A 26,340-nucleotide genomic window follows, 5' to 3' on the forward strand; every position below is an offset into this window, starting at 1 on the left:
AAAAATCTACTTCTGCTTCACTATGCTAAAGCCTTTGATTGGGTGGATCACAACAAACTGTGGAATATTCTTAATGAGATGAGAATACCAGACCATATTACCAGCCTCCTGAGAAACTTGTATGCAGGACAAGAAGCAACACTTAGAACTGGACATGGAACAACAGACTGGTTCAAAATTGGTAAAGGAGTATGTCAAGGCTGTATACTGTCACCCTGCTTATTTAATATATATGTAGAGTACATCATGCGAAATGCCGGGCTGAATGAATCACAAGCTGCAATCAAGATTGCCGGGAGAAATATCAACAATCTCAGATATGCAGATGATACAACTTTAATGGGAGAAAGTGAAGAGGAACTAAGAGCCTCTTTATGAAAGTGAGAGTGGAAAAGCTGGCTTAAAACTCAACATTCAAAAACTATGATCATGGCATCTGGTCCTATCACTTCATGGCAAACAGATGGGGAAAACATGGAAAGTGTCAGATTTCATTTTCTTGGGCTTCAAAATTACTGTGGACGGTGACTGCAACCATGAAATTAAGACACTTGCTCCTTGGAAGAGTAGCTATGACAAACCTAGACAGTGTATTAAAAAGCAGACATATCACTTTGCTGACAAAGGTCCATATAGTCAAATATGGATTTTTGGTTTTTCCAGTAGTCATGTATGTATGGATGTGAGAGTTGGACCATAAAGAAGGCTGAGGGCCGAAGAATTAATGCTTTCGAACTATGGTGCTGGAGAAGACTCTTGAGAGTTCCTTGGACAGCAAGGAGATCAAACCAGTCAATCCTAAAGGAAATCAACCCTGAATATTGATGCTGAAGCTGAAGCTCCAATACTTTGGCCACCTGATGTGAAGAGATGACTCACTGGAAAAGCTCCTGATGCTGGAAGATTGAGGGCAAGAAGAGAAGGGGGTGACAGAGGATGAGATGGTTGGATGGCATCACTGACTCAATGGACATGAGCTTAAGCAAACTTCGGGAGACAGTGAAGGACAGGGAAGCCTGGCATGCTGCAGTTCATGGGGTCACAAAGAGTCAGACACGACTTAGTGACTGAACAACAACAACTGAGGCAGGACTTTCTTGAGTAATCGATTTGGATTCCCATAAATTAGGAGCTTTTCCAGTCAGGCTACTGAAACCAGACACTATTTCTAGTTCTGTGTGATCACCACAAACTGTTCCCTTTACTCACAGATGACTCTCTCCTCCTCAATTCAGATAGTTTCTTCATCCTGCCGAACACTACAGACTCTTGGGATCTCTGTACAGCTCTTTCCTCTCTGGTACTTTCCTGTAAACACTAGCTATCATAGTTTCCTTGGAATCACAGCTCCATCTCCTCAAGGAGTCTGCTGCACTCTGCCTCAGAAGTCCCCCTTCCTGTGCAGTAAACTGGAAACGCTATCATTAGACAGCAAACTGGGACATATACCAGGCTCACCTGGGTTTTGTCCCATCTCTCAGAGATCTCAGTCCTTCATTGCCTTTTGTCCAGTGTTTTGAAAACTACTGTTTCATACATAGTTTATCTGTTTGTTTCAAGGGGAAGGGTAAATAGGACGCTGGTTATCTCACCTTGGAGGAAGCAGAAGTCCTACTCTTCCATTTTCAAATACTTTGTTAAATGATTTGCTGAACACCATGCAATTATGCTCAGAGAATCCCTTACACTCTGTTATTAACCCAATTAAAAAAGATCATTAGAGTTTATCCAGCAAGAACTTGTTGTTAGGAACACTTTCTGGCTCTTCATGATCACTGATTCTTCTCTAAAGACTTCAACCATGACCTTCTAGAATTTTGTGAAAATGGACATTAAGTTCATCTATCTTCATTTTTCTCAATCCAACTTTTCCCTTCTTTAAAATTATATATCTATTCTGTTGTGCTTCTCTCATTCATTCCCAAAAGAACATTAATACTGACTACAAAATCATATTTGTAGTAGTACCTTGGTGTGTAATTTCTTTGGATAATTGCAATCATTTAAAATAACAAGTTACCTTTCTCCCTTTGGGGCTCTCTCTGTCATCTGTTTTCCTTTCATTACATTCCAGGGTAAGCCACAGGGAATGCAGTTAAAAGTACAGATGCTTTGGCATTTTTTTTATTTTAAGTTCCCTTGGTAGCGTGCCATTGATTCTCTAATTTTTCATTGGGGTAAAAACACATAACATAAAATTTACCATTTTAACCATTTTTAAGTTCAGTAATATTATGTATATTCACATTATTGTGAAATAGAGCTCTAAAACTTTTTCATCTTGCAAAACTGAAACTCTATATCCTTTAAACAACAACTTCTCTTTTCCTCCTACTCCACCTCCTGGAAGAAGCTCCATCTTCTACTTTCTTTTTCTATGAATCTTATTACGGATATTTCAGGTAAGTGGAATCATAACAGTATTTGTCTTTTTGTGACTGGTTTATTTCACTTTACATAATGTCCTCAGCATTCATCCATATTCTTGCCTCCCTAATTTTGATTCTAGAATCTTAACTCCATTACTTCTAGTGAATACTCTTTAGTCAGGCTAGTATTCTTCCTGTATTTTTAAAGAAAGGTAGCATTTATTTTCTCAAGCTGGATCCATGAAATGACTTTCTGCTTTACGTCACTTATTAATACCTTATGCATTACTTAGCATTATTTCAATCTTTTGTCATGACTACTCTAGCTCACACTAAAGTTCCTTTCTCTGAATTTCCAAAACATTTATATTCTCTTGAGCACTATACGTGCACACGGACACACACACATTTTATACTTTTACTGAGTTTGCCCATGACCAGAAGTAAGAGATTTCTTAACCAGATTGTAAGCTCGTGGGTATAGTGTATGTTTCATATATTTAATTCTCAAATAGCACAATTCTGAGAGGAGCGCAGCTACTTAATAAATACTTTTTGACTTGACTTAGTTTATAAATCAGCTTTCAAGGGTTAAGTGAGCAGAGAATAGCAGAAAACAGGAGATTTAAAGCTACTTTTCTCATCTAGCTGGAAAAATAGTTCTCTCTTGTTAGAAAGCTAACTTTAAGATACAGTTACAGATAAGTTTATAAAAGATAAATGGAAGAGAATAGTGGCTTTGTTTTTTCAATCTTCCCTCTTGAACTATTTTTCCTGTGTAAGAATCCTCACCCCAATAATCTATCTCATTGATTCTTCCTCTCTCACAAATAAATTACTAAGACACTTCTGATAACAAACTTGAATACTACTCTTGATGCTTTGTTGGCAAAACCACTATCAAAACTGTCTTTGAACCTACTTCAAAGACACTTTTAATAGTCTGATAGCTGGCTAACTATACATTCATTTATGTATATGGAGAATAACTTTACAGGCAAAGGAAGATAACAGTAGCTATAAAAAGAATTAACTGAAACTACTACAGGAAATGACAACAATATCAGCAACAATAGCTGGCTTCTGGATAACAATTTATTATCTTTTCCCTCCCCCCACCTCAATATTATAAAACTTTCAAACCTACAGAAATTTGGAAAGAATTTTACAGTGAAAACTACATTCCTTTTCTAGATATTACCATTAACATTCTGTAATCTCCTTATCACAAATATATTACTCTATTCATGTATTACTAAAATAGTCCCCTAGAAAAAGCATCTAATTATTCAACTTAGCTAAGTATCAAGAAAAACATGCTCAGTAAAAATGCTTACAGGACTTCCTGATGGTACAGTGGATAGGAATCTGTCTACCACTGCAGGGAGTACGGGTTCGACTCCTGGTCTGGGAAGATTCCACTTGTCATGGAGCAACTAACGCTCACCATAACTACTGAGCCCCTGCACCAGAACTCCTGGAGCCTGTGTGATCTAGGGCCTGAGAGTCACAACTACTGAGCCTGCGTGCTGCAACTACTGAAGCTGGAACGTGGCTAGAGCCCACACGGCCTAACTACTGAAGCCCGTGTACCTAGAGCCTATGCTCTGCAACAAGAGAAAACACTGCAATGAGAAGCCTGTGCACCGCAACTAGAGAAAGCCCACATGGAGTAACAAAGACCCAGAGCAACCAAAAATAAATAAATTAATTAATTAAAAAAAAAAATCGCTTGCGAAGGGAGAAACAGAAGTCTTGCTAGAGTTTTTTTTTTAAACCAAAGCAAACTTAGAACACACTTCAGTCAACAATATTTACTGAAGTTTTGAGAAGATTGTTGCCACAAATTTTAACTCTCTGTCATTTCTGCTTTAAGATGCACCAAGATTAAAACATTTACAATTTTACTTAATAGCAAATTATTTGATAGTAGCAAAATAGATGACATTAGTTAGTTTTAAGGAAAGAATTAAAACATTTCTAGATAGAAAAAACTTAAGATTAAGACGCTTATATGTAGTCAAACATAATTCTTTTTTTTTTTTCTAGATTCCTTTCAAAAGTATATGATTAACGGATCACCAGTAAGTGAATGAATAAATAAAATGTGGTTAACCAGCCATATAACAGAATACTTATCGAGAGAAAGGAATATACTGATACATGCAACACCACCAATTAGTCTAAAAAATATATGCTAAAAAGAATGTCAAACAAAAATAAGTGCATAATGCATGATTGCAATTATATGAAATTCCAGAATAAGCAACCTACAGTGACACAAACCAGATATGTGTTCAGGGACTCACTGGAAGATGAGGATAGAAATGTTCCATATTACCTGTGGTTGTAGTTACTCAGGCTTATATACTTGCCAAAATACAATGATCTGTACACTTAGAATACTTTAATAAAGCTGATTTTTAAAGTTAAGAAAAAAGATTGATGGAAAAGAAAAATAATCTTATTATGTGTTATTGCTACATAAGTACAATTTGAGTTGTAGCTCCCTCTACTGCAGGAAAAGAAAACTGGCAAGGACATTTCAAAATACAGTTTGGAAACTGAAAAAATACTCATATTAAACAGTGAAGTGAAATCCATTGTGTGTGTGTGTCCCTTAGTGTCTAATACTTAGATTGCACTGACGTTGTGGTAAGTCCTGCATGCTAAGTCACTTCAGTCATGTCTGACCCTTTGCGACCCTATGGACTGTAGCCTGCCACGCTTCTCTGTCCATGGGATTCTCCAGGCAGGGATACTGGAGTGGGTTGTTATTTCCTTCTCCAGAGAATCTTCCCAAGCCAGGGATCAAACCTGCATCTCTTATGTCTCCTGCGCTGGCAAGCGGATTATTTACCACTAGCACCACCTGGGAAGCCCCAGGTTAAGTCTTAAGAGGGTTTAAAAAATGTGGAGACCATGGCTGTGGTCCTTCAGTATACCACTTCAGGAGACTGGACTACATAAATATAACACTTGAGCAATGATTTGCCCACCTGACCTCATGGTGTACTAGCTATTCCTTATCAGGATAGGTAATTCCTTGATCCCTAATTGCTTCCATTAAGTGGTTTCCTGAGTCACAGATGTCAGTGGTTCCCGAAGTGTGATCCTCCAGACAGCAGCATCAGCATCACCTGGTAACTTGTTACAAATGCAGATTCTCAGACTCCACTCTAACCTGCTAATCAGCAACTTTGGCGAGGGAGTCCAGGATCTGTGTTTTAAGAAGCTTTCCAAGTGACTCTGATGCATGTTCAAGTTTAAGAACCACTGCCCTAGGTTCACCAATTTTTGTAACTTCTAACACCATTTAGTTTGTACTGTTTTTGCTTTTCTCCTTCATGTTGGCATCTGAATCTGTGACTCTCTCCTGAAAACAGATCAACTTTCTTGATTCCCTCACTTTTCACATCTTGCCGCCTTCTTCTTGCTTTCTCAGTTTCTTGACTTATTATTAGCTATATTATCTAGCTAACTGAATTCACACACTGAGCCTAAAGCAGGAAATAAAACAGGTCTATTATTCTCTTCTTCCCACTCCCATTTTGGCAAGATCTTATAAAACTCCTGTTTTTCTGCTCTTGCTCTCTTGGAATCAAATGATTCCAATCCTTTATCCCACAAATATTTAATACTGAAACAAGTATATGTGACTTCACCATTGACGGTGGGGATACAAGAATAACTAAAATACACAAAAACACCGTCCTTGTCGGTTCATATTCTAAGGCATATATTCTTATATTCCTAGGGAAATTTTATACTATGTTAGAATATAGATGCTATGGTGAAAATTAAAGTAACAGAAAATGAGAGAATAAGGGGACAATTTGAAATTTTACATAGGAAATCAGGAATGCTTTAAAAATTAGTTAGAAATGAGAAAGTGATATAATTAAAAACTACTACTTAAGATTTGAAACTATAAGACGCCTAGAAGAAAACAGAGAAACAGCTTTTTGACAGGGGTCTTGGCAATTTTTTTGGATATGACACCAAAAGCACAAGCAACAAAGGCAAAAATAAGTCTAACTATCTCAAATTAAAAAGCTTCTGCAGTGCAAAAGACTCCAAAAAATGAAAAGGCAACCTACAGAATGGGAGAAGATAATTGCAAGTCATGTATCTGGCAGGAGTTAACATCCAAAATATATAAAAAATACACCTCAATAGCTAAAAACTAAATAACCCAATTAAAAACAGGCAGAGGAATTGAATAGACATTTTCCCCAAAATACACAGAAATGGCCAATAGCTATATATGCAAAGATGCTCGACATTATTAATCATTAGGAAAATGCAAATCAAAACCACAATGAGATATCACACCTGTTTCAATGACTGTTATCAAAAAGGCAAGAAATAACAAGTGCTGGTGAAGATGGGGAGAAAAAGAAACCCTTGTGAACTGTTGCTGGGAATGTAGTACAAGTCTTGCACATAATGTTCCACACAAAAAATACTTAAATGATGATGAAGATGACATAAGAGCATCTCATTCCATACAGTTCTTGCTGTATAGTTATTAGGTTTTCACACAGAGACAAGCACATGCACAACAGGTAAGTTTAGTAACTATACAGCATGATGATCTATTCATTAAGTGGAAGTGGATCATCACAAAGGTCTCCATTCTCATCATCCTCATGTTGAGTAGGCTGAGGATGAAGAGAAGAGGAGAGGTTGGTCTTGACGTCTCAGAGGTGGAAAGGGAGGCAGATACTCAGTATAGCTTTATGGAAATACAGCATAAATTCTGACTTTTTTTTTGCTTTTGCATTTTTCTAAAAATGTTTCTATGTGGTACCAATTACTCATATCATAGAAGGTCCATGTTGTAAAAGAATTCAAAAGCTGTCTTAAATAATCAGAACCCTCCTACCAGGTAGTCTAGGGTCAATTTGCTTCCTGGACCTGCTTCTTCCACATCATCTGCCACTGGTTTGGAAGGGCTCATCTTCTGTTAATTCTTCTGATGTGGTGTCTAATAGCTCTTGAATTTCTGAAAGATCCATATATTGAAACCCTTCACCTCCTTCTTTTTTATTTTTTTCCCCCATATCCACAATTTCTCTCATGATTTCTTTGATTGGCTCTGTTGTAGATCCTGTGAAGTCATGCGTAACATCTGGACAGTTTTCTCCTGTAAAGATTTACTGTTTTGGGCTTGATGGCTTTCATGGCTTTTTCTTTAACAATGACAGCATCTTCAAGGCTGTAATCCTTCCATTCATGATGTCTCTACTGGGGTTCTCATCCACAGTATTAACTCTTTTATGTAAGTACCCTGTGTAAAGAGCCTAAAACATCTGTATGACCCCTGATCTAGAGGCTGACTTAGAGATGTTGTGTTTGGAAGCAAGTAGACCACTTTGATGCCTTTGGTGGTGAACTCTGGAGTTCTAGATGGCCAATAATGAAAAAATTCTAAAAAGCAGTCTCTTACTGGCAAGGTACTTTCTGACTTCAGGGACAAAGCAAGGATGGAACAAATTCAGAAAAGGGTTCTCCTCCAGGCCTTCTTATTGTGCAACCAAAAGATGGTGTTTTTCTTTTTCCTTCAAGGCTCAAGGGTTATTAGCAGCTTTGAATATAAAGGCAGTTCTGATCAACCCAACTGCATTTGCACAAAATAGCAGAGTTGGCAGTTAACAGTAGAGCTATCTCTTCCTGCCTTAAATCCTGGTGCTTGCTTCTCTTCTTTACTAATAAATGACCTCTGTGGCATTTTTCCCCCTAGAATAGGGCTCTTTTGTCTGCATTAAAAACCTGTTTAGCCAGATATTCTTTATCCTCAACGATTTTCTCAGTGGTGTCTGGGAACTCATCTGCTGCCTCTTGGTCGGCAGAAGCTGCTTCTCTTGTTGTTATCATGACATTTTTTAAAGCCAAATCTCTTTCCAAAATTTAGCAAACCATCCTTTATTGGCATTAAATCCTCCAGCTTCAGATCCTTCACCTTCCTTTTGCTTTGTCTTATAATGCTTTTTTCTCAAATTATACTAGTCTATAGGAATGCCTTTCTTATAGCAATCCTGCAACCACATAAAAAGCTGCATTTTCAAGGCAAGATAAAAGGTATTTTGCAAAAAGTGCAAGGTTTTTGTGTCTGCTGATCTAGCTGCAGCGATGAATCCATGAATTTCTTTTTCTTTCACATAATCATCCTTACACAGATTCATTTATCATGCAGTAACAAACACTAGCTGCAGACCTCAGTCTACAGTAAATGTCAAGCAATTCAATTTTTCCTTGCAATGTCAATGACTTTACTTCTTAGGAACATGCTCAGCATCACTGTGGGGGTACCATGGTGTTATTTACAGTTCACAATATTGCACTAAACATGATGAAAAATATTTAAAAACTACAAGAGACCACTTTTTCCTTGATAACACAATTTACTAGAGAGATGAACTGCTTCTATGGAGATGATTAGCATCCCTCTTCATTTTAAGCATATACTCAAATCATTGGACTGCAAATATAGTGCCATGTATATAGTCTGTGTTAGTGTGAGTTTTGAGAAATTTTAATTTTAATAATAGATCTGTATATATTTCATGGTAGTCTATGATAAAATAGACTAGTATGTACATATATTTTATGAATTCATGATGTACCTGATTTTTTTCCTTAATTTTTTCAATATTCCTAGGTCACATGGTTCATTTGCAAGTTTTTTCAAATTGCCACAAAACTCAAAAAAACTTTCCAATATATTTATTAAAAATAACCTATATATAAGTGGATCTGCATAGCTAAACCTAAGTTATTCTAGGATCAACTATAATTATCTTTGGGAAGTGAAACTAGATGTGGCATACAGAAAAACTTTTATTTTTCATTTTTTCTGTTCCATACTACTTAATTCATTTTGCCATATCCACAGACTATTTTTTTCTTCTTTTTTTTTTAATTTTATTTTTAAACTTTACAAAATTGTATTAGTTTTGCCAAATATCAAAATGAATCCTACTTTAAAAATATCAACATTCAAAAAACTAAGATCATGACATCTGGTCCCATAACTTCATAGCAAATAGATGGGGAAAATGTGGAAACAGTGAAAGATTTTTATTTTCTAGGGCTCCAAAATCACTATGGACAGTGACTGTAGCCATGAAATTAAGACACTTGCTCCTTGGAAGAAAAGCTATGATAAACCTAGACAGCATATTAAAAAGCAGAGACATCATTTTGTCAACAAAGGTCTGTCAACTCAAAGCTATGGTTTTTCCAGTAGTCATGTACAGATGTGAGAGAAGGACCATAAAGAAGGCTGAGCACCAAAAAAGTGATGCTTTCGACCTTGGTCCTGGAGAAGACGCTTGAGAATCCCTTGGACAATGAGGAGATCAAACCAGTCAATCCTAAAAGAAATCAACCCTGAATATTCATTGGAAGGACTGATACTAAAGCTGAAGCTTCAATATACTTCCGCCAGCTGATGCGAACAGTCAACTCACTGGAAAAGACCCTGATTCTGGGAAAGACTCAGGGTAGGAGGGGAAGGGGGCGACAGAGGATAAGATGGTTTGATGGCATTACTGATTGATGGACATGAGTTTGAGCAGACTCCAGGAGATGGTTAGGGACAGGGAAGCCTGGTGTGCTTTCTGTCCATGGGCTCACAAAGAGTCAGACATGACTTGGTGACTACACAACAACAACAATTTTTATACTTTAAAAATATCTGTATTAAAAACAATCATATTAGCCTTGATTACTGAGGAGCTACACAAGACAAAGGAAACAGATGTTTATCTAATTTTAATGTGACAAGTGCTATGCTCTTCATTCTGTACAGTTCAACAAACATTTGTTTAGTGTATGTATACTCTATCTCAAACATGAAGCAGTGATGATATTAATATTTGCAAACTATTAAAACAAGGAAGTACTGTAAGTATACCTAAAGATGGCCTAATCCTGTCTTAGTTTTCGAGAGGACTCCCAGAGACAGTGATATTTGAGCTAGACCTTGAAAAAGTAATAGGATTTTGTAAGGGATATAAAAAATAAATGATAAATTTCACGCACAAGTGAAAGCAAGAGTAAAGACACACACACTCAACAAATGTTTGTTGAAATGTACAAAATGAACAGTATAGCACCTGTCACATTAAAATTAGATAACAACATCTATTTCCTCTGCCTTGTGTAGCTCCTAAGAAATCAAGGCTAATGTTAATTGTTTTTAATACAGATATCTCTAAAGCATAAAAATAGTATGCAGATATAGCAAAATGAATTAAATAGTATGAAACAGAAAACATACAGTAGGCAGGTATGGATCAAATAAATGCAGGGGGAAAGTGGTGTAGTAGGAGATGTGACTAAAAAGGTACATGCAGAACTCAATCATTCAGTAGAACAGCAGAGAATATAAAAAACACAGAAATATGAAACAAACTTTTTCGTCCATCTTTCTCACTTGTGGAAGTATACGTGTGGGATAATGTTTAGAAGTAGGATTACAGAGGCAAAAATAATGTGCTCTTAATATTTCAACACGTTCTTTGTAAAAGATTTCCCCACCCACAACAAACAATGTACACTGTCACTTCCAGTGCATGTAAGTGACTAGATCCATATGTTCTTATTAACACCAGAATGCGAACTTCTTATATCTTAAGTAACTGATAGTGAAACATGGTATTTGATTATTCATTTCATTTCTTTATGAGTGGGTCAAATATGTATTTTTCATGTATTTATGGTATTTCCCATCTGTTTTCCAGTGAACTGCCTTAAGTTTTTCCTTATAAGAAAATTTACCCATTGACAAGCAAAAGTATTGCAAATATATTTACACTGTAAAAGACAACTGATACTTTACTTTGTCTGATGTTCTTCCCCACCCTACCCCCACCCTTGCAGATGTTTATTTTTCTTCAGTTAAAATTTAAATCTTTTCTTCTATGGTTTCTGGGTTGTGTGTCATGCCGTCTTCATCCCAACAGCTGGGGAGTAAAAAAAACTTTGATTTGTTTTAGAATTTTACTTCATTTTTAATATTTAAAGCTATGTTCTATATAATTTCAGTTTTAGTGTTTACAGGAATCCAGGTTTTTTTTTTCTAATGGATAATTTTTCTAACTTCATTTATTAAATTATTTAACCTTTCCTCAATGATCTGAACTGCCTTTTTTCAAAGATGACATTTCCACATGTAAGTTGACTTATTTTTGAAATCTATCCTGTTCCACTGTTTAATTTATTCTTATATCACTTCTAAACCTTTTTAATTAGCATAGCTTTATAATACACTTTTAAAATGATCTATTTTATATACAAATATTGTATACTATATGATATGAAGTAGGTTATATTTTTCATTATCTGCAAGATTTGTCTCCTATGGTGATCATACTTGTCAGCATAGCTAAGCTGGAACTATATTTGTCAGAATTACTTTCTCTGTACAATTCTGAGTTAGGGTTTGCTACAAAAAACATATATATGATGCGGAGGAAGAAAAAGCATGAGCCATTATGCTCTCAGGGGCAGTGCAGGGTTGCCACGTGCTGTTAGAGTTATGCATATTGTCACTGATTACCTGGCTCACCTTGGAGGTGTGGGGCAGCTGCCAGACCTGCAGTTTCTGCAGTTCCTACTGGAGCGCCTCATCAATTTCTCCAATTTCTAAGACAGGCTTGTATAGCCTCATGGCAGAAGGTGCCAAGTACTTCTGCAAGTCACCTGCTTATGAACACTGGAGGAAGTGAGACAGATGTGGGATCGCTTGTCCTTGTGAGTTCTCCAGCTTGTCCTCATTCTCCTTTGCTTCACCTGTGCCTTTCTTTCCCCAGCTCCTAGGCACACTGTCCTATAGCCACTTTATACCTTCCACCTTGTATTTTGTGCTAGGTATGACTCTAAGGGCTTTGCTGTATTAATCCCCATAACAACCCTTTTAGGTGATACTATTATTAATTCCTCTTTTACGGATGATGAAACTGAGGTAGAGAAATGAAGTAATTTGTCCAAAGTCACACAACTATTAAGAAAAATAGTTGGGAAAAAACAGATAAATATGAACTGGTTAAGAATACATGGTTAGATGTCTTTAATGTTTGGTTAACTTGGATATATACAGAAAAGACATACCTATTAAATCTGTGCATGATACAAAGCTGGAATAGATAATACATTAAAAGAAAAACTCAAGGGTTCAAAAATTTTTCAATAAATTAGAATATGTTAAATCTACCAAAATAAAATTTAACGATGAATGAAGGGAAAAGGTAATTAAATTTCAGAAAAGCTAATCATACCAATATAAGAGAGAAAATAATTATCTTAGTTCATATTTAAAAGGAAAAAGACCTATAGCAAAATTTCAAGATATATTATCATGGCTACCATAAAACAGAATACAATACTATCTTCATGTATAAGTATGGCTAAGTCCCATTGCTGTCCACCTGAATTGTCAGAACATTGTCAATCAGCTATACTCCAATACAAAATAAAAAGTTTAAATAAATAAATTTTTTTTAAGAAAGAATATAATAGTATCTTGCACTAATGAAGGTATAATGAGCAACTTAGTGACTGGTACTCTGCACTGGTTTAATCACATCTGATACAGTGTTCAGTCTAGGAAACCATGGAATCATTCTCCAGAGAAACCAACCAGAATGGTATCAGAAACAAATAATTCAGAAACTTGTCATCTTTAGCCTAATATATACAAATATTGTTAGTTAACATCCATGTAGAAGACTCCATATTTCCAAAGGATAAAGCATGGCACATAGAATAGAACTCACAGTGAAGCAGATTTTTAACTCAATGTAAGAAACATGCTTCTAGTAAAGAGAATTCAAATTGGAAAAGTTAAACTGTCACTGTTTGCAGATGATATGATACTATACACAGAAGATCCAAAGGATGTTATCAGAAAACTACCATCAGAGCTCAGAGCTCTGGGATGAATTATCAGAGCTCAGCAATGAATCTGGTAAAGTTCCAGGTTATAAAATTGATACATAGAAATCTGTTGCATTTCTATACATTAACAATGCAACATTAGAGAGAGAAATTCAAGAAGCAATTCCATTTAACATCATTCTTTGCATCACAAAGAATAAAATATCTAGGAATAAACCTACATAAGGAGACAAAAGACCTGTACTCTGAAAACCATAAGATGCTGATGAAAGAAATCAAAGAAGATATAACAGATCGAAAGGTATACCATGTTTGTGTTTTGGAAGAATCAATATTGTCAAAATGACTATACTACCTAAGGCAATCTAAGATTCAATGCAACTCTTATTAAATTACCAGTGGCTTTTTTCACAGAACTAGAACAACAACAACAAAATCTCAAAATTTGTAATGAGACATGAAAGACCCTGAAGAGTCAAAGCAATATTGAAAAAGAAAAATGGAGCTGGAGGAATCAGGTTCCCTGACTTGAGACTATGCTACAAAGCTACAGTCATCAAAACAGTATGGTACCACATTAAAAACAGAAACATACATCAATAGGATAGAAAATCCAGAAATAAGGCCATGCACCTACAGTCAATTAATCTATGACAAAGGAGGCAAGATGATACAATGTTGGAAAGACAGTCTCTTCAACAAATGGTGCTGGGAAAAGTGGACAGCCAAATGTAAAAAAAAAAATGAAATTAGATTATTCCTTAACTCCATACACAAAAAGAAGCTCAAAATGGATTAAAGATCTAAATGCTAGACCAGACACTATAAAACTCTCAGAGGAAAACTTAGGCAGAACACCTCCAACATAAATCACAGCTGCTGCTGCTGCTGCTGCTAAGTCGCTTCAGTCGTGTTCGACTCTGTGCGACCCCATAGACCGGCAGCCCAGCAGGCTCCACCATCCCTGGGATTCTCCAGGCAAGAACACTGGAGTGGGTTGCCATTTCCTTCTCCAATGCATGAAGTGAAAAGTGAAAGTGAAGTCGCTCAGTCGTGTCCGACTCTTAGCGACCCCATGGACTGCAGCCTACCAGGCTCCTCCATCCATAGGATTTTCCAGGCAAGAGTACTGGAGTGGGGTGCCATTGCCTTCTCCTTAAATGAGATGACGAAGCTTCATCTTTTTTAATCCATCTCCCAGAATAATGGAAATTAAAGCAAAAATAAACAAATGGGGTCTACTTAAACTCAAAAACTTTTGCACAGCAAAAGAAACAATAAACAAAATGAAAAGACAACCCACAGACGGGGAGAAAATATTTGCAAATGATGTGACTGATAAGGGATTAGTCTCCAAAATTTACAAAAAGCTTATTACATTTAATAGCATCACAACAAGAAACCCACTCAAAAAATGGGTAGAAGACCTAAGTAGACATTTCTCTAAAGAGGACATACAGCCAAGAGGCACATGAAAAGATGGCCAACATTGCTAGTTATTAGAGAAATGCAAATCAAAACTACAATGAGATATCATGTCACACCAGTCAGAATGGCTATCATAAAAAAATCCACAAACAACAAATGTTGGGAGAGAGGGTGGAGAGATGGGAGCTCTCCCGCACTGTTGGTGGGAATGTAAATTGTTACACCCACTATAGAGAACAGTACAGAGGTTCCTCAAAAAACTAAAAACAGAACAAACATATGACCCTGCAATCCCATTCCTGGGCATACATCCAGAGAAAAACATGGCCCAAAAAGATATATACACTTCAACATTCTTGCAGCACTGTTTACAATAGCCAAGACATGGAAACAACCTCAATGTCCATCGACAGAGGAATGGATAAAGATGTAGTACATATAGACAATGGAATATTACTCAGCTACTAAAAAGAATGAAATAAGGTCATTTGCAGCAACATGTGTGGACCTAGAGAGTGTCATATTGTGTGAAGTAAGTAAGACAGAGAAGGAGAAATATGACATCCTTTGTATCTGGGATCTAAGAAGAAATGATACAAATGAACTCACTTACAAAACAGAAAAAGACTCTCAGACTTAGAAAACAAATTCATAGTTGCCAGCGGGGTGGGGGTGAGGGGTGGGGTGGAGCAATAGTTAAGGACTTCAGAAAGGTCATGCACACATTGCTATACTTAAAATGGATAACCAACAAAAACCTATTGTATAGCACATGGAACTCTGCTCAATGTTATGTGCCAGCCTGGATGGTAAGTTTGGGGGAGAATGGATACATATATATGTATGGCTGAGTCCTTTTGCTGTTCACCTAAAACTATCACAACATTATTAATCAGCTATACCCCAATACAAAATGTTTTGGTGTTAAAAAAAAAATTAAATTAAAAACATGAATGTGCTTCTAATATTAATAATAAAGCTTCTGAACAATGCAATGTTAGCCTTATAAGGCAGTGATGTGCTTTATCATCTAATGAGATTAACAAAACACCTTACGACACACTGTTCTTTATGTTGTAAAGAGATCTGCAGCACTGGGAATGTCCGTATGTAGAGAGGAGGAATGGATTGGAATGGTGTTTGTTGGATCTCTAAATTTTTTGCAGCTCAAAAAATTTGTTTTGATTCTAGGCATAAAGACAGCAACTGAATTTGAGGCAGGAAAATAAGCAGTTTAATTTATTTTTACCTGATAACAAAAGCAAAATCAGAAAAGCATCTAAAAGAATAACACCAATTAAGGTACATGACAGTATACATTTTGATGTTGCTGAAATACATATCAAGATATTCATCTATATATGTATATGTGCACTTAATATTATACAGTGAAGAGTCTATAATATCCATTGTGGATGTGCAATAACTTATTTAACTTTCCAACTAATACTAACCCAACAGTAACTTTTTATAAACCTTCAATAAACATTCATGTACATAAATCTTTTTCCATAGCCTTGACTATGTAAGAGTATTGATGTATTTTTATATAGCTTTCCAGAATTCTGCCATTATACTCAAATTTTATGAATTTGAGTATAATGGCAGATTATACTCAAATTTTAATTCATAAAATTCAAATGAATTTTAAGATAGATAGGGTGAAAAAGCACACAAGCAAGATACACAGGTGCACATATGCAAAACAATTTCTGCCCCAGAGATCCTGATACCAGAGAAAACAGACACACCATAGTAAGTTGGTCTTGATTTTATGCATTTCTTTTTTAATCTTAAATTCATTAAGAAGACAATGTTAATGCATAGTAAAGGGCTAAAGACAAAATAAAGGTACTCTTATTTGACAAAGAGTCTAAGTCATTCTTCCATGAGATGAAACTAAAAATTGAAGAGTCAACTATACAAGACTTCACTATATATTTGGAATAAAATTTACTAGAATAAAACATAGTCACAATTGATCACATAGTGACTACATAGCAAAACCAGCCTACAGTTTAAAAAAATTTTACAGCATCTACTTACTTTAATGTTTCAGCAAGAAAGAAGCTCTGCTGTACATCATCATGCGTAGGAGTAGAGGAGTACACATCCTTCACCCCAGAAAATCCGCCACTGACTCGGCAATACTTTTCAATAGCCTGTGAAAGAGATCAGACAAGAGTCAGTTCCATAAAATTTCAAGTTTTGAAGGACAAGTTAAGGAACCATAGTCAAAAGTTCAGAGAATCTCTATGAGAATTTTACAGTTTCAGAATAAGACTTTTTTAATCAAATGGAAATAGCCTTGCACTGGAAAAATTAACTGAAGCATCCTGTTTGATGTAGAATGTCTCTCTCTCCAAAACTCTTTAATCTTTTTAAGATATTATATATTTTCCTAACTTAGGAGTCAAATTAAGTCTATTCACACTGAGTTAGAGATCTGTCTGGTACAATAAAACCTCATTAATTCTGACAAATCAAGAGGGAAGTCAGTTTGAATTAAAAATTTTTAAAGCAATTTTATCATTTCCAAGGATAAACAACAATCCAAATCATGCTAAAAAGTGTATTACTGAAGGAGCTCTCCACAGCAACAGCAATATGATATCTACTGTAAACATACTATATGCCAGACAGTGTATTATCATAATCCTATGAATTAAGCATTATAGTTGGTATAAACTGGCAGGAAGAGCCCACCCTCACACCTATTACAATAATAATCACAAATACTGAGAGCTAACAATCATTAAGAATTTACTATGTGCTGAAGGCTTAAGAGCTTTAAATCTATTAACAATTATATTTTTAACAACCCTATGAGGCTATCTTAATAGCTTTACTATTCAGATGGGAAAACTGAGGCAAAGAGTAATTTGCTCCACATTATTATTAACTACTATGTTCTACTGCCCAAAGGGGAGTTCATATTCTTAATTTATCTTTCTTCACCTTTGAACATGTCTGAATAAAATATTCTGAATTAAACAGAATCAATTCAAAACTATCAAACATTCTGCTTTTCTAGATGTATTACTCTTTGCAATTAAGCCATACAGAAAGAGCTGAAAGCACATATGATTCTTTTCTTTCTCTACTCCACCAAACCCAGAGAAACTGAATGAAGGTATGGTTATTTAACTCATCATTAGGCTGTGGCTTACTGCTTCTAGCCTTGCTACTGTTCTTACTTATATGGTCTTCCTCCTTTCTGAAGAAGAGCTAATTAACACTTAAACTATTCATTTTTACATAATTTCTCTAAATAAGAAGCAATTAATGTTAGGGGATATTCAAGTCATATTCATTGCAGGATCACCTTACCTCTTTCCCCTATACTGGAGAACAGAATGACAATCTACTCCAGTATTCTTGCCTGGAGAATCCCATGGACAGAGGAGCCTGGAGGGCTACAGTCCATGGGGTCGCAAACAGTCGGACACAATTGAGCGACTAACACTCACTTCTCCTATATATTGGTTTACCTCAGCATTAGTAAACCGTTACTACACAACAGAAATGTGTGTGTGTCCTGTTCTCAAACCACTGTGCCAACACTGTGTCTCTTTCTCAACTGTGGCAGGACCCTCCTGCACAAAGTTCCCCTAGCAGCTGTGTTCCCAATTTTGGACCCAGGCAGAGAAAAGCAGCAACAATAAATGCTTTGTCTGTTCCTGCTCTGTATTTGTAATCACCTTGCTTCTATTAATAGTCTCTTAAACTCCATAAAGAACATCTATGTCTGAATGACAAATGACACATAAGTGTCCTCACCTTAGTTCAAGTCTTTATCACGTCATTTCTACATTATTGCAGTGGTCTCCAAAACCCACCAACTTGCAGATTACAATCAGATCCTTTTGTTGTGTTAGTCCCCACTAAAAAGTCTTCAACATTTCCTTCCCCTTTCAAAAACCTTTAGTAGTCCCAGGTTGGACTCTTAAAGTTAAGGAGTTTTAGTGGGTAAGAGATGGAGAAGAAAAAGAAGATCAGAGAGATTGTGAGCTAGGCAAAGGACCTTCTACCCCTACTTTGCAAATGAGCAACACTTGCATAGTACATGAGAAAAGTGTGTGTGTATGATGTCTGAAACACTGAGGAAAGTATTCATGCCTTGACCTGACATGCAAGACTATCTACATAATGGCGCCAAACTTTTGTCTAGTTGACCTGTGAAACCTTCTTTTTACATAAATTGGGCTACATTCTGATCTAAAATACATCTTACACATTCTTGTCTGCACAATTTATTAACACTATTTATCTCACCTAGAATGTCTTTGGTTCTATCTAGACTCCAAGTTTAAGGTAAATAATTTGAATATGACCATTCATTGTAATTAGTACTATTTATCATAATTAGTATGCCTCAGAGAATAAAACACCTCCTCACTTCCAGTGATAAGCTATACTTTCATGAACAATCTTATTGACTTTTCTTTCTCCCAGGTACTGATGACAATGGAATTCTCTGAAAGGTTAGCGTTTTACAAGTAAACCATTTGCTTTCTTTACTTACTAACCATTAAAAATTCCTTATTTCAAATATATGTATGTGAATACACACACCCAGGTGGCACAGTGGTAGAGAATCTGCATGGCAATGCAGGAGATACAAGAGAGGTGGTGGGTCTGATCCCTAGAGGTCAGGAAGATCCTCTGAAATAGGAAATGGCAACCCATTCCAGTATTCTTGCCTGGAAAATCCCATGGACAGAGGAGCCTAGGGGGCTACAGCCCATGGGGTTGCAGTCAGACATGCCTGAGCATGCACACAACACACACACATATATGGAGAGACCGAGTATGTGTGTGTGTTGGCATTATCTTTCAGTGTAGAAAAATTTTAGCAATTCAATAATCCTTGTGGTGCCACTGAAGAATTACTCTGAACACAAACTGAAGTGAATGGGGGTTAATTTACCTAGGCTGTGAATCTGGGCAATTTTACAATGATTTTAGTTTACTCTAGAGGTTAAGCATTAATAGTCAAGTATAGAAATTTTATAATCATAGTGAAAAACTAACATTTAAATGATTCTAAACATGAAGTAACATGGATGAGGACACATGGCACTGATTTAACAGTCTTGCACATAAAATGAAATACTGGCTTATTTACCAGTGCTGCTTCCCAGCCCCACTCCCGGTATCTTGGATCGTGAGTGAATCGCCAGAGGTACCAATAGGTTTCAATGACTTCTGGACGGAGGATGTAATACTTTTCAGCCTGCCGGACTGCCACAGCTTCTACTGCACCATCAAACTTGAATGATTCAGGACCAAGCTTTAATGCTGTAACATGACAAAAGAAATAAATGAGCACAATAAACCATTTTTGTTGGGTTTGCCAGAGATTTTTCCTCCCTTGAAAGAATACAGTATGAAGTAATTTTATAGCTGTTTTATTGCTGCTGTTTTGCAAAATCAGTGACTTTAAAAGCTCCACATTTTCTTATAAATATTTCTATTATTCTGACATGAAATATTTTTCATAATGTATATCAACATACTGCTACATCTAACTAAAGTGACAAGAGTCTAGTAATTCTTTAGAAACAAATTTAAGGCTAGACATAAGCACATTACATTCCTGTTTTGGTCCAAAATCAAATGAAACAGATAAATAACTGTATTGTGCAAAATTATTTAAAAGTCAAGATAATTTAAGTCTTTTTAACATAACACATACATGTAAGAAAACATTTCAGAGCTCAGATTTTGAGTTAGATTTAGTTGCAGATTATAATCTTTTAAAGTATACCACAGTACGTTAAGAAGCAATACATTTTAAAACTTAAAGCTAGTTTTAAAAATCATCTCTCTTCTATAACCTCTGTATATACAGCTAGGAAGAGGTTCAAATCGCCAACCACTAAGAATTTCATCAGTAAATTGCCCATTTATCAGTCTGAATAAATACTTGAAACTAACAATACTGTAAATCAACTACAGTTAAAGAAAAATCTTAAAAGAAATATTGCCATTACACATATATAACATTACATAAAATACCTTAAATGATATGATTTCCATTCAGGCTGGAATATAGTACTACATGAAAGACTTCTAAAGAACCTCTTTCTAATCATACCCAGCACTCTATACCTGGGCAATATAAAATCACCCTGCACTGGGATGTTGGAGTCACACACAATTACCACTCTCAGCTGTCACCTTTCTTTTTTACTAGTTTGTATCAGTGCCAAATAATTTCAAGGTCTCTCACTTCTTTCAAGAAATGCTAGATACTTTTATATTTTCTCAGAAAAGGTAGCATAAGAGCCATGCCAAAACAAAAGCATGCCATAGTTGTTGGCATGACGTTTGCAGTGGCCAAATTTTAGCATTGTAAGGGTGACACCATAAACTCCAAATAATCATAATTAAAATAAAGCATTTCATACCACTGTCCACACTGGAGAAAAAACACAAAACCAAAAAACACTGTAGTGATGGTAGCTCTATTAAAAGCAAACCATGATCCAGAAGAGAGCTGAAAACCAAGTTGTTATTGCTAAGTCTTGAAGAACTAAAGTAGAACCGAAGCAGGCGTTTTTAACCTGAGCACATGACTCTATGGTAGGCTTTCGAAGAGGGAGATAATGTTGTGTCTAAGAAGCCTCTGAAATTGCATGCAAAACTTTATGTGTGCTCATATAGTTCTGACCACCTCCTCAATGGGATGTGAGGTAAGGACTAACCAAGAAATTATCAATATATTGTAAGAAAACTTTTACTCAGCTTACTGACAAGATCTGGCATACAATCAAATATTGTTTGTCATTTAAAAATGTTTTTAAAATAAGAAAAGTCAAACAAACATCATAGGCACCAAAATGAGAGTAATCCAATACATAGGAAGAAAAGTCATTTACTCCGGGTTTCATGTTTTCCTTTTCTCAAAGACCAGGAGTGTTAAGTGACTGTATGGAGTTTTCAAATGTTAACCTTTTAAGGCTAACTTTAAATTAGATAATAATCCCATAATCATAATGATATCACTTGAGTTAAAGTAGACATTGGCTGTGTGGAACTAATATTTTAGACTTCTTACTAAAATTTTTATTTCACTGATTAATCATTTATAACTTCATTCATGAGGAGTTGGTGAGTAAAAACATGCAAATCTAATACACATACCATATCCATTGTTTTTGCCAAATCATTGTTTTGATGTTTCTGAGGGCATTAATTCTCAGGTGCTTTTTTGCTTAAGCAATGTTGTAAAAAACAATTTCAAAACATTCTAACTCTACTTAACTTTTATTCCTTACCTAAAATTTCCCCCTTACAATTGATACATCATTTCTAAAAGGAAAATAACCAATCCAACAAGTAAAAATTGAGTCAAAATCATAAATAATTTAGTGCTTGAGTAAAAAGAATCTAGAGGATGCAGAAATCATATAATGAAGGTGAAGGAAAGAGATATGCACAAATTTTAAAAATGAAAGTAAAATATCAATTGAAATAAAAAGTCAGTTGTAAGACAGTAAGAGATAATTTTAAAGCAGGCACAGGTTTGTAAAGTCACGGGAAATAAAATTCATACGCATCTTTCAAGGCAGGTAGAATCTGTAGAGATGGAAAAATAATTGCACTTAAGTCAACAAAAGATATTTAACAAAATCTAAAAAGCGCATGACAGAGGATGAGATGGTTGGATGGCATCCCTGACTCAACGGACTTGAGTCTGAATAAACTCCAGGAGCTGGTGATGGACAGGGAAGTCTGGCGTGCTGCAGTCCATGGGGTCGCAAGGAGTTGGACATGACTGACTGACTGAACTGAAAAAGCACAAAGAATATTCTTGGACATGCAATCTGACTACAGTGTGAATGGTCTAATAGCAAGAGAAGAATTTAAACTATTTTCCTGTATCCTTTCCTATCAACTTAAGCATGCAATCTGACTACAGTGTGAATGGTCTAATAGCAAGAGAAGAATTTAAACTATTTTCCTGTATCCTTTCCTATCAACTTAAGCAAACAATAGCTGTAAAAACTCTTAAAATATGTCCATTTCTCCATGTTCAATGGATGTTTTGTCTAAACAGATTAAATTTCCCCCCAGATGTGACAGCACATAGTCTAAGGAAGGCTTTATCCAATTCCAATGGGAAGTAAATTAAGTTATATAATAGTCATTATTTTAATAATGTTCAGCAGTTTGTCTGTCTTTTTAATCTAGAAACCCAGATAGAGAAAGTACTATATTCTGGAAGTCTTAAGATCTGGTTTGGCATTTATTTTGCATTATACCTCAGAATATGGGCTTCCCTGGTGGTTCAGATGGTAAAGAATCTGCCTGCAATGCAGGAAACCCGAGTTCAATCCCTGGGTCAGGAAGATTCTCTGGAGAAGGAAATGGCAACTCACTCCAGGATTCTTGCCTGGAGAATTCTATGGACAGTGGAACCATATGGGGTTGCAAAGAGTTGGACATGACTGAGTGACCAACACTTTCACTTTTCATACCTGAGGTATGAATAAACTAAAACAATTTATCAATCTAGCTTCCCATGCGGATATAATGTCTTCCCAGGTGGCACTAGTGGTAAAGAACCCACTGGCCAATGCAGGAGACACACGGGACATGGGTTCGATCCCTGGGTGGAGGGCATGGCAACCCACTCCAGTATTTTTGCCTGGAGAATTCACAAGGACAGAGGAGCCTGGTGGACTACAGTCCACAGGTTCACAGAGTCAGACACAACTGAAGCAATCTAGCACACAACACCAAATTACTGCTCTGTTTCATGAAGATTCAGCAGTGTTTCCTACAAACCTAGCTAAATATTAAGCAGTAGGCCATGTTTATCAGTAAGTGGAATATATGAATAATAACAGATTTTGAAATAATGTTAATTCTAATTCCAATAAACTGAAGTGAAATCCCAAGGCAGTAATTACTGCATGAAATTAACCCAAATAACTACTAAGAAGTGGATATATTTTTAAACAAGTTAGCCAAAAATTACAGCACAGCTATAAGAAAATACAGCAGAAGATGTAATAACCTGGTGGGAAGTAAGCGTAACTAGGACTGTATGTTTTAATTAAAAGATCTAAGCTGGAGATTAAAGATAAGTAAAAACAGTGAAAGAGTTGAAAATACAGGATACAAATCAAATAGTAATCTTTTGGGGCATACCATGGGAAAGAGCCACAGGTTCATTGACTGGCAATATGAAAACGACATCAGAACAAGCATAACAACAACCATAAACTGCATTTTTAAAAATTTTATTTAAACTCGAAAACATTCTGTAGAAGACAGGTTGGATACTATTATCCCAATATTTTGCAGATGGAGCAACTGAGGCTTAGGAAAGTTAAATGATTTACCTAAGACTCACAGATAATAAATAGTGGAACATGGGACTTTTCAACCTAGTTCACACATTCTTTTCATAGTATCAGTGTTTCAAATCAGCATTGGCAATATCACTATGAAATGTGAAAGTCAGAACTGTACAGTAATATGAGGAATCCTTTCATAACTCTGGTATTCTATGAATTTTTCAAAGGCAAGGAAGACATCTGTTCACACTTTAACCCATAAGAATCCAGCATAATGCTCGGCACAAAATATGTGCTTCATGTTTAATGGAATGAATGATTAATTATAATAACCATAATAGACCATATTTTAATGTGTCTGTTGCATGAAATCCTACTATTTTAGATCCAGTAGTTGATTTGTGGTCAAAATCTGCATAACAAGTATTATTATCATGGGTCCTAGTACAAACACTTAATATCCATTCTGTTTCTCGAGGTCATACTAATTTCAGCTATATTTTAAGTATGTATTTGATATTCTACAATATACCTTAACTTCCATTTGTAACTCAGGTCACTGACTTCAGATGCATTATGTACTAAGTTAAATCACCACAAAATGATATCTGCTTCAACGTCCTTTTGACTTAGTTCTATTTTGTCAAGAAATGGAATCTTCGCTTTAGTAACTGAGATAAACTGAAAGGTCAATTTCATAGTAAGTTCAATTACTTATTATATAAAAATATGACATTAATAAACTAGGATAAATTTTAAACCAATCATATCAGTTTCATAGTACCTGATGATATATTAACCCTGAAACACAAATTTAGTTCTTTAACTAAAGCAACATTTCAATTTCTGAAATCACAACAGAAATTCCTAGCTTTCAGTTTTTCAGGGAGCCCATTATCCATTATTTCATATAGAAACATACATTTTTAAAGCCAGAGGAAAAACTTGGAAGACCTTGCTCAGTGTTTCTCAACGCTATTCTTCAGGCTTTTATTTATTTATTTATTTTTTTGCTTTATGAGAGGTTTTTTTGTTGTTGTTGTTGTTGTTCTTCAATTTTATTTTATTTTTAAACTTTACATAATTGTATTAGTTTTGCCAAATATCAAAATGAATCCGCCACAGGTATACATGTGTTCCCCATCCTGAATCAGGCTTTTATTTAAATCTAATTGCCTTCTCCTTCCATGAAATTCTATATTTAACAAATACATATATACTGTTTATCTATGACTAAACGCATTAGTGTATATGTGTATGTGCGTGGATGCACACACAATATTTTTCACCCTCAGGAACCAACTTCTGTCACCTGTAAAACTGAGAATCATCTCACTGTTTTTAGGTGAGGACACTGAAGTCCAGAAATATCACCTATTTCCCTAAAGCAACATGAAAGCTTCTTTTTAAAGGCACAAACAACTTAAAAATTATTGGTGAACTAAGAGACAAACTACCAGTTATCTAGATACCAATTATACATTCAATTTAACTAATATCTTTTGGCTATTCCTATTTTCACAAGATAGGCAAGGCATGTAACCTAAATCAATTCTATATTCTTTTAAGCAACTCATTTTATAGAAATGGAAATAAACTAATTCTTCTATATTAAAATAATGTTATCCCATGCATTAAGCCCTACCTATTGTCTTTAAAACAACTTATTCAAAATCTTTATTTAAAAAAACAGAATTCAGAATAATAATTTAAAAAAAGATTCAGGAACACGTATTTAGAATTAAAATTCAAGTTTAAAAAAAAATAATTTACTATGTTAGTATAAATTATTTTGAAGTGAAAAATGCCTGTTCATTTTCCTCCTAATTCCTGGACATATTATCTTAAGATTATTTTAAACTAAACAATTAGCATTATTAATATTCTTACCAGTTCTGTCATAGGACTCATGACATGTACGTGCAATTTCCGCCCCTAGCTCTAAATAATGTCCAGCTTTATCCATTCTGGAGCCATCTGCTCCTAGTACAAACATTCCCCCAGCAAAGCAGGCCAAATGCCCCATCTTCTTTTCCAAGTGCCCATTCTTCCATTCTCCAATAAAGGTAAGACCTCCACGAGACTTCCTAATAAGATGTTTTTCTATAGCCTATAAGAAAGAGTAGATATTCAAAATTTTAGAGGCAAAGTGTTAGTATTCAGATTTACTACATCCTTCTGGCACAAAACCTTGGTAAGACGATATTCTACAAAGCAGTAACTATCCTGAACTGAAAGACTTAATTACAATAATTAAGTTTGGGAATGAACAAATAAGTTACATATAATCTTAAACAAATATTTCAATCACTACTATAATGAGACAA

At 35.5% G+C, this 26,340-nt stretch overlaps 1 protein-coding gene across 9 annotated transcripts in view; it reads right to left on the reverse strand.

Annotated features, from left to right (window-relative positions):
- The window catches only part of MAN1A2 (mannosidase alpha class 1A member 2), a 148,983-nt gene that overhangs the window by 12,497 nt on the left and 110,146 nt on the right, over window positions 1–26,340 (reverse strand). For all 9 annotated transcript variants that reach the window (XR_008715633.1, XR_008715637.1, XR_008715636.1 and 6 more), the window contains 3 exons: window positions 25,904–26,123; window positions 19,831–20,003; window positions 16,749–16,864 (listed from right to left, as the gene is read on the reverse strand). Coding sequence is in view for 4 of the 9 variants with exons in the window: in XM_055584610.1 (XP_055440585.1) it covers window positions 16,749–16,864; window positions 19,831–20,003; window positions 25,904–26,123 (509 nt within the window). In the remaining 5 variants the exon portion in view is untranslated. The remainder of the gene's footprint in view (window positions 1–16,748; window positions 16,865–19,830; window positions 20,004–25,903; window positions 26,124–26,340) is intronic.

Source organism: Bubalus kerabau, chromosome 6 (genome assembly GCF_029407905.1).
Source record: "Bubalus kerabau isolate K-KA32 ecotype Philippines breed swamp buffalo chromosome 6, PCC_UOA_SB_1v2, whole genome shotgun sequence".
In the NCBI taxonomy this organism is placed as follows: Eukaryota; Metazoa; Chordata; class Mammalia; order Artiodactyla; family Bovidae; genus Bubalus; species Bubalus kerabau.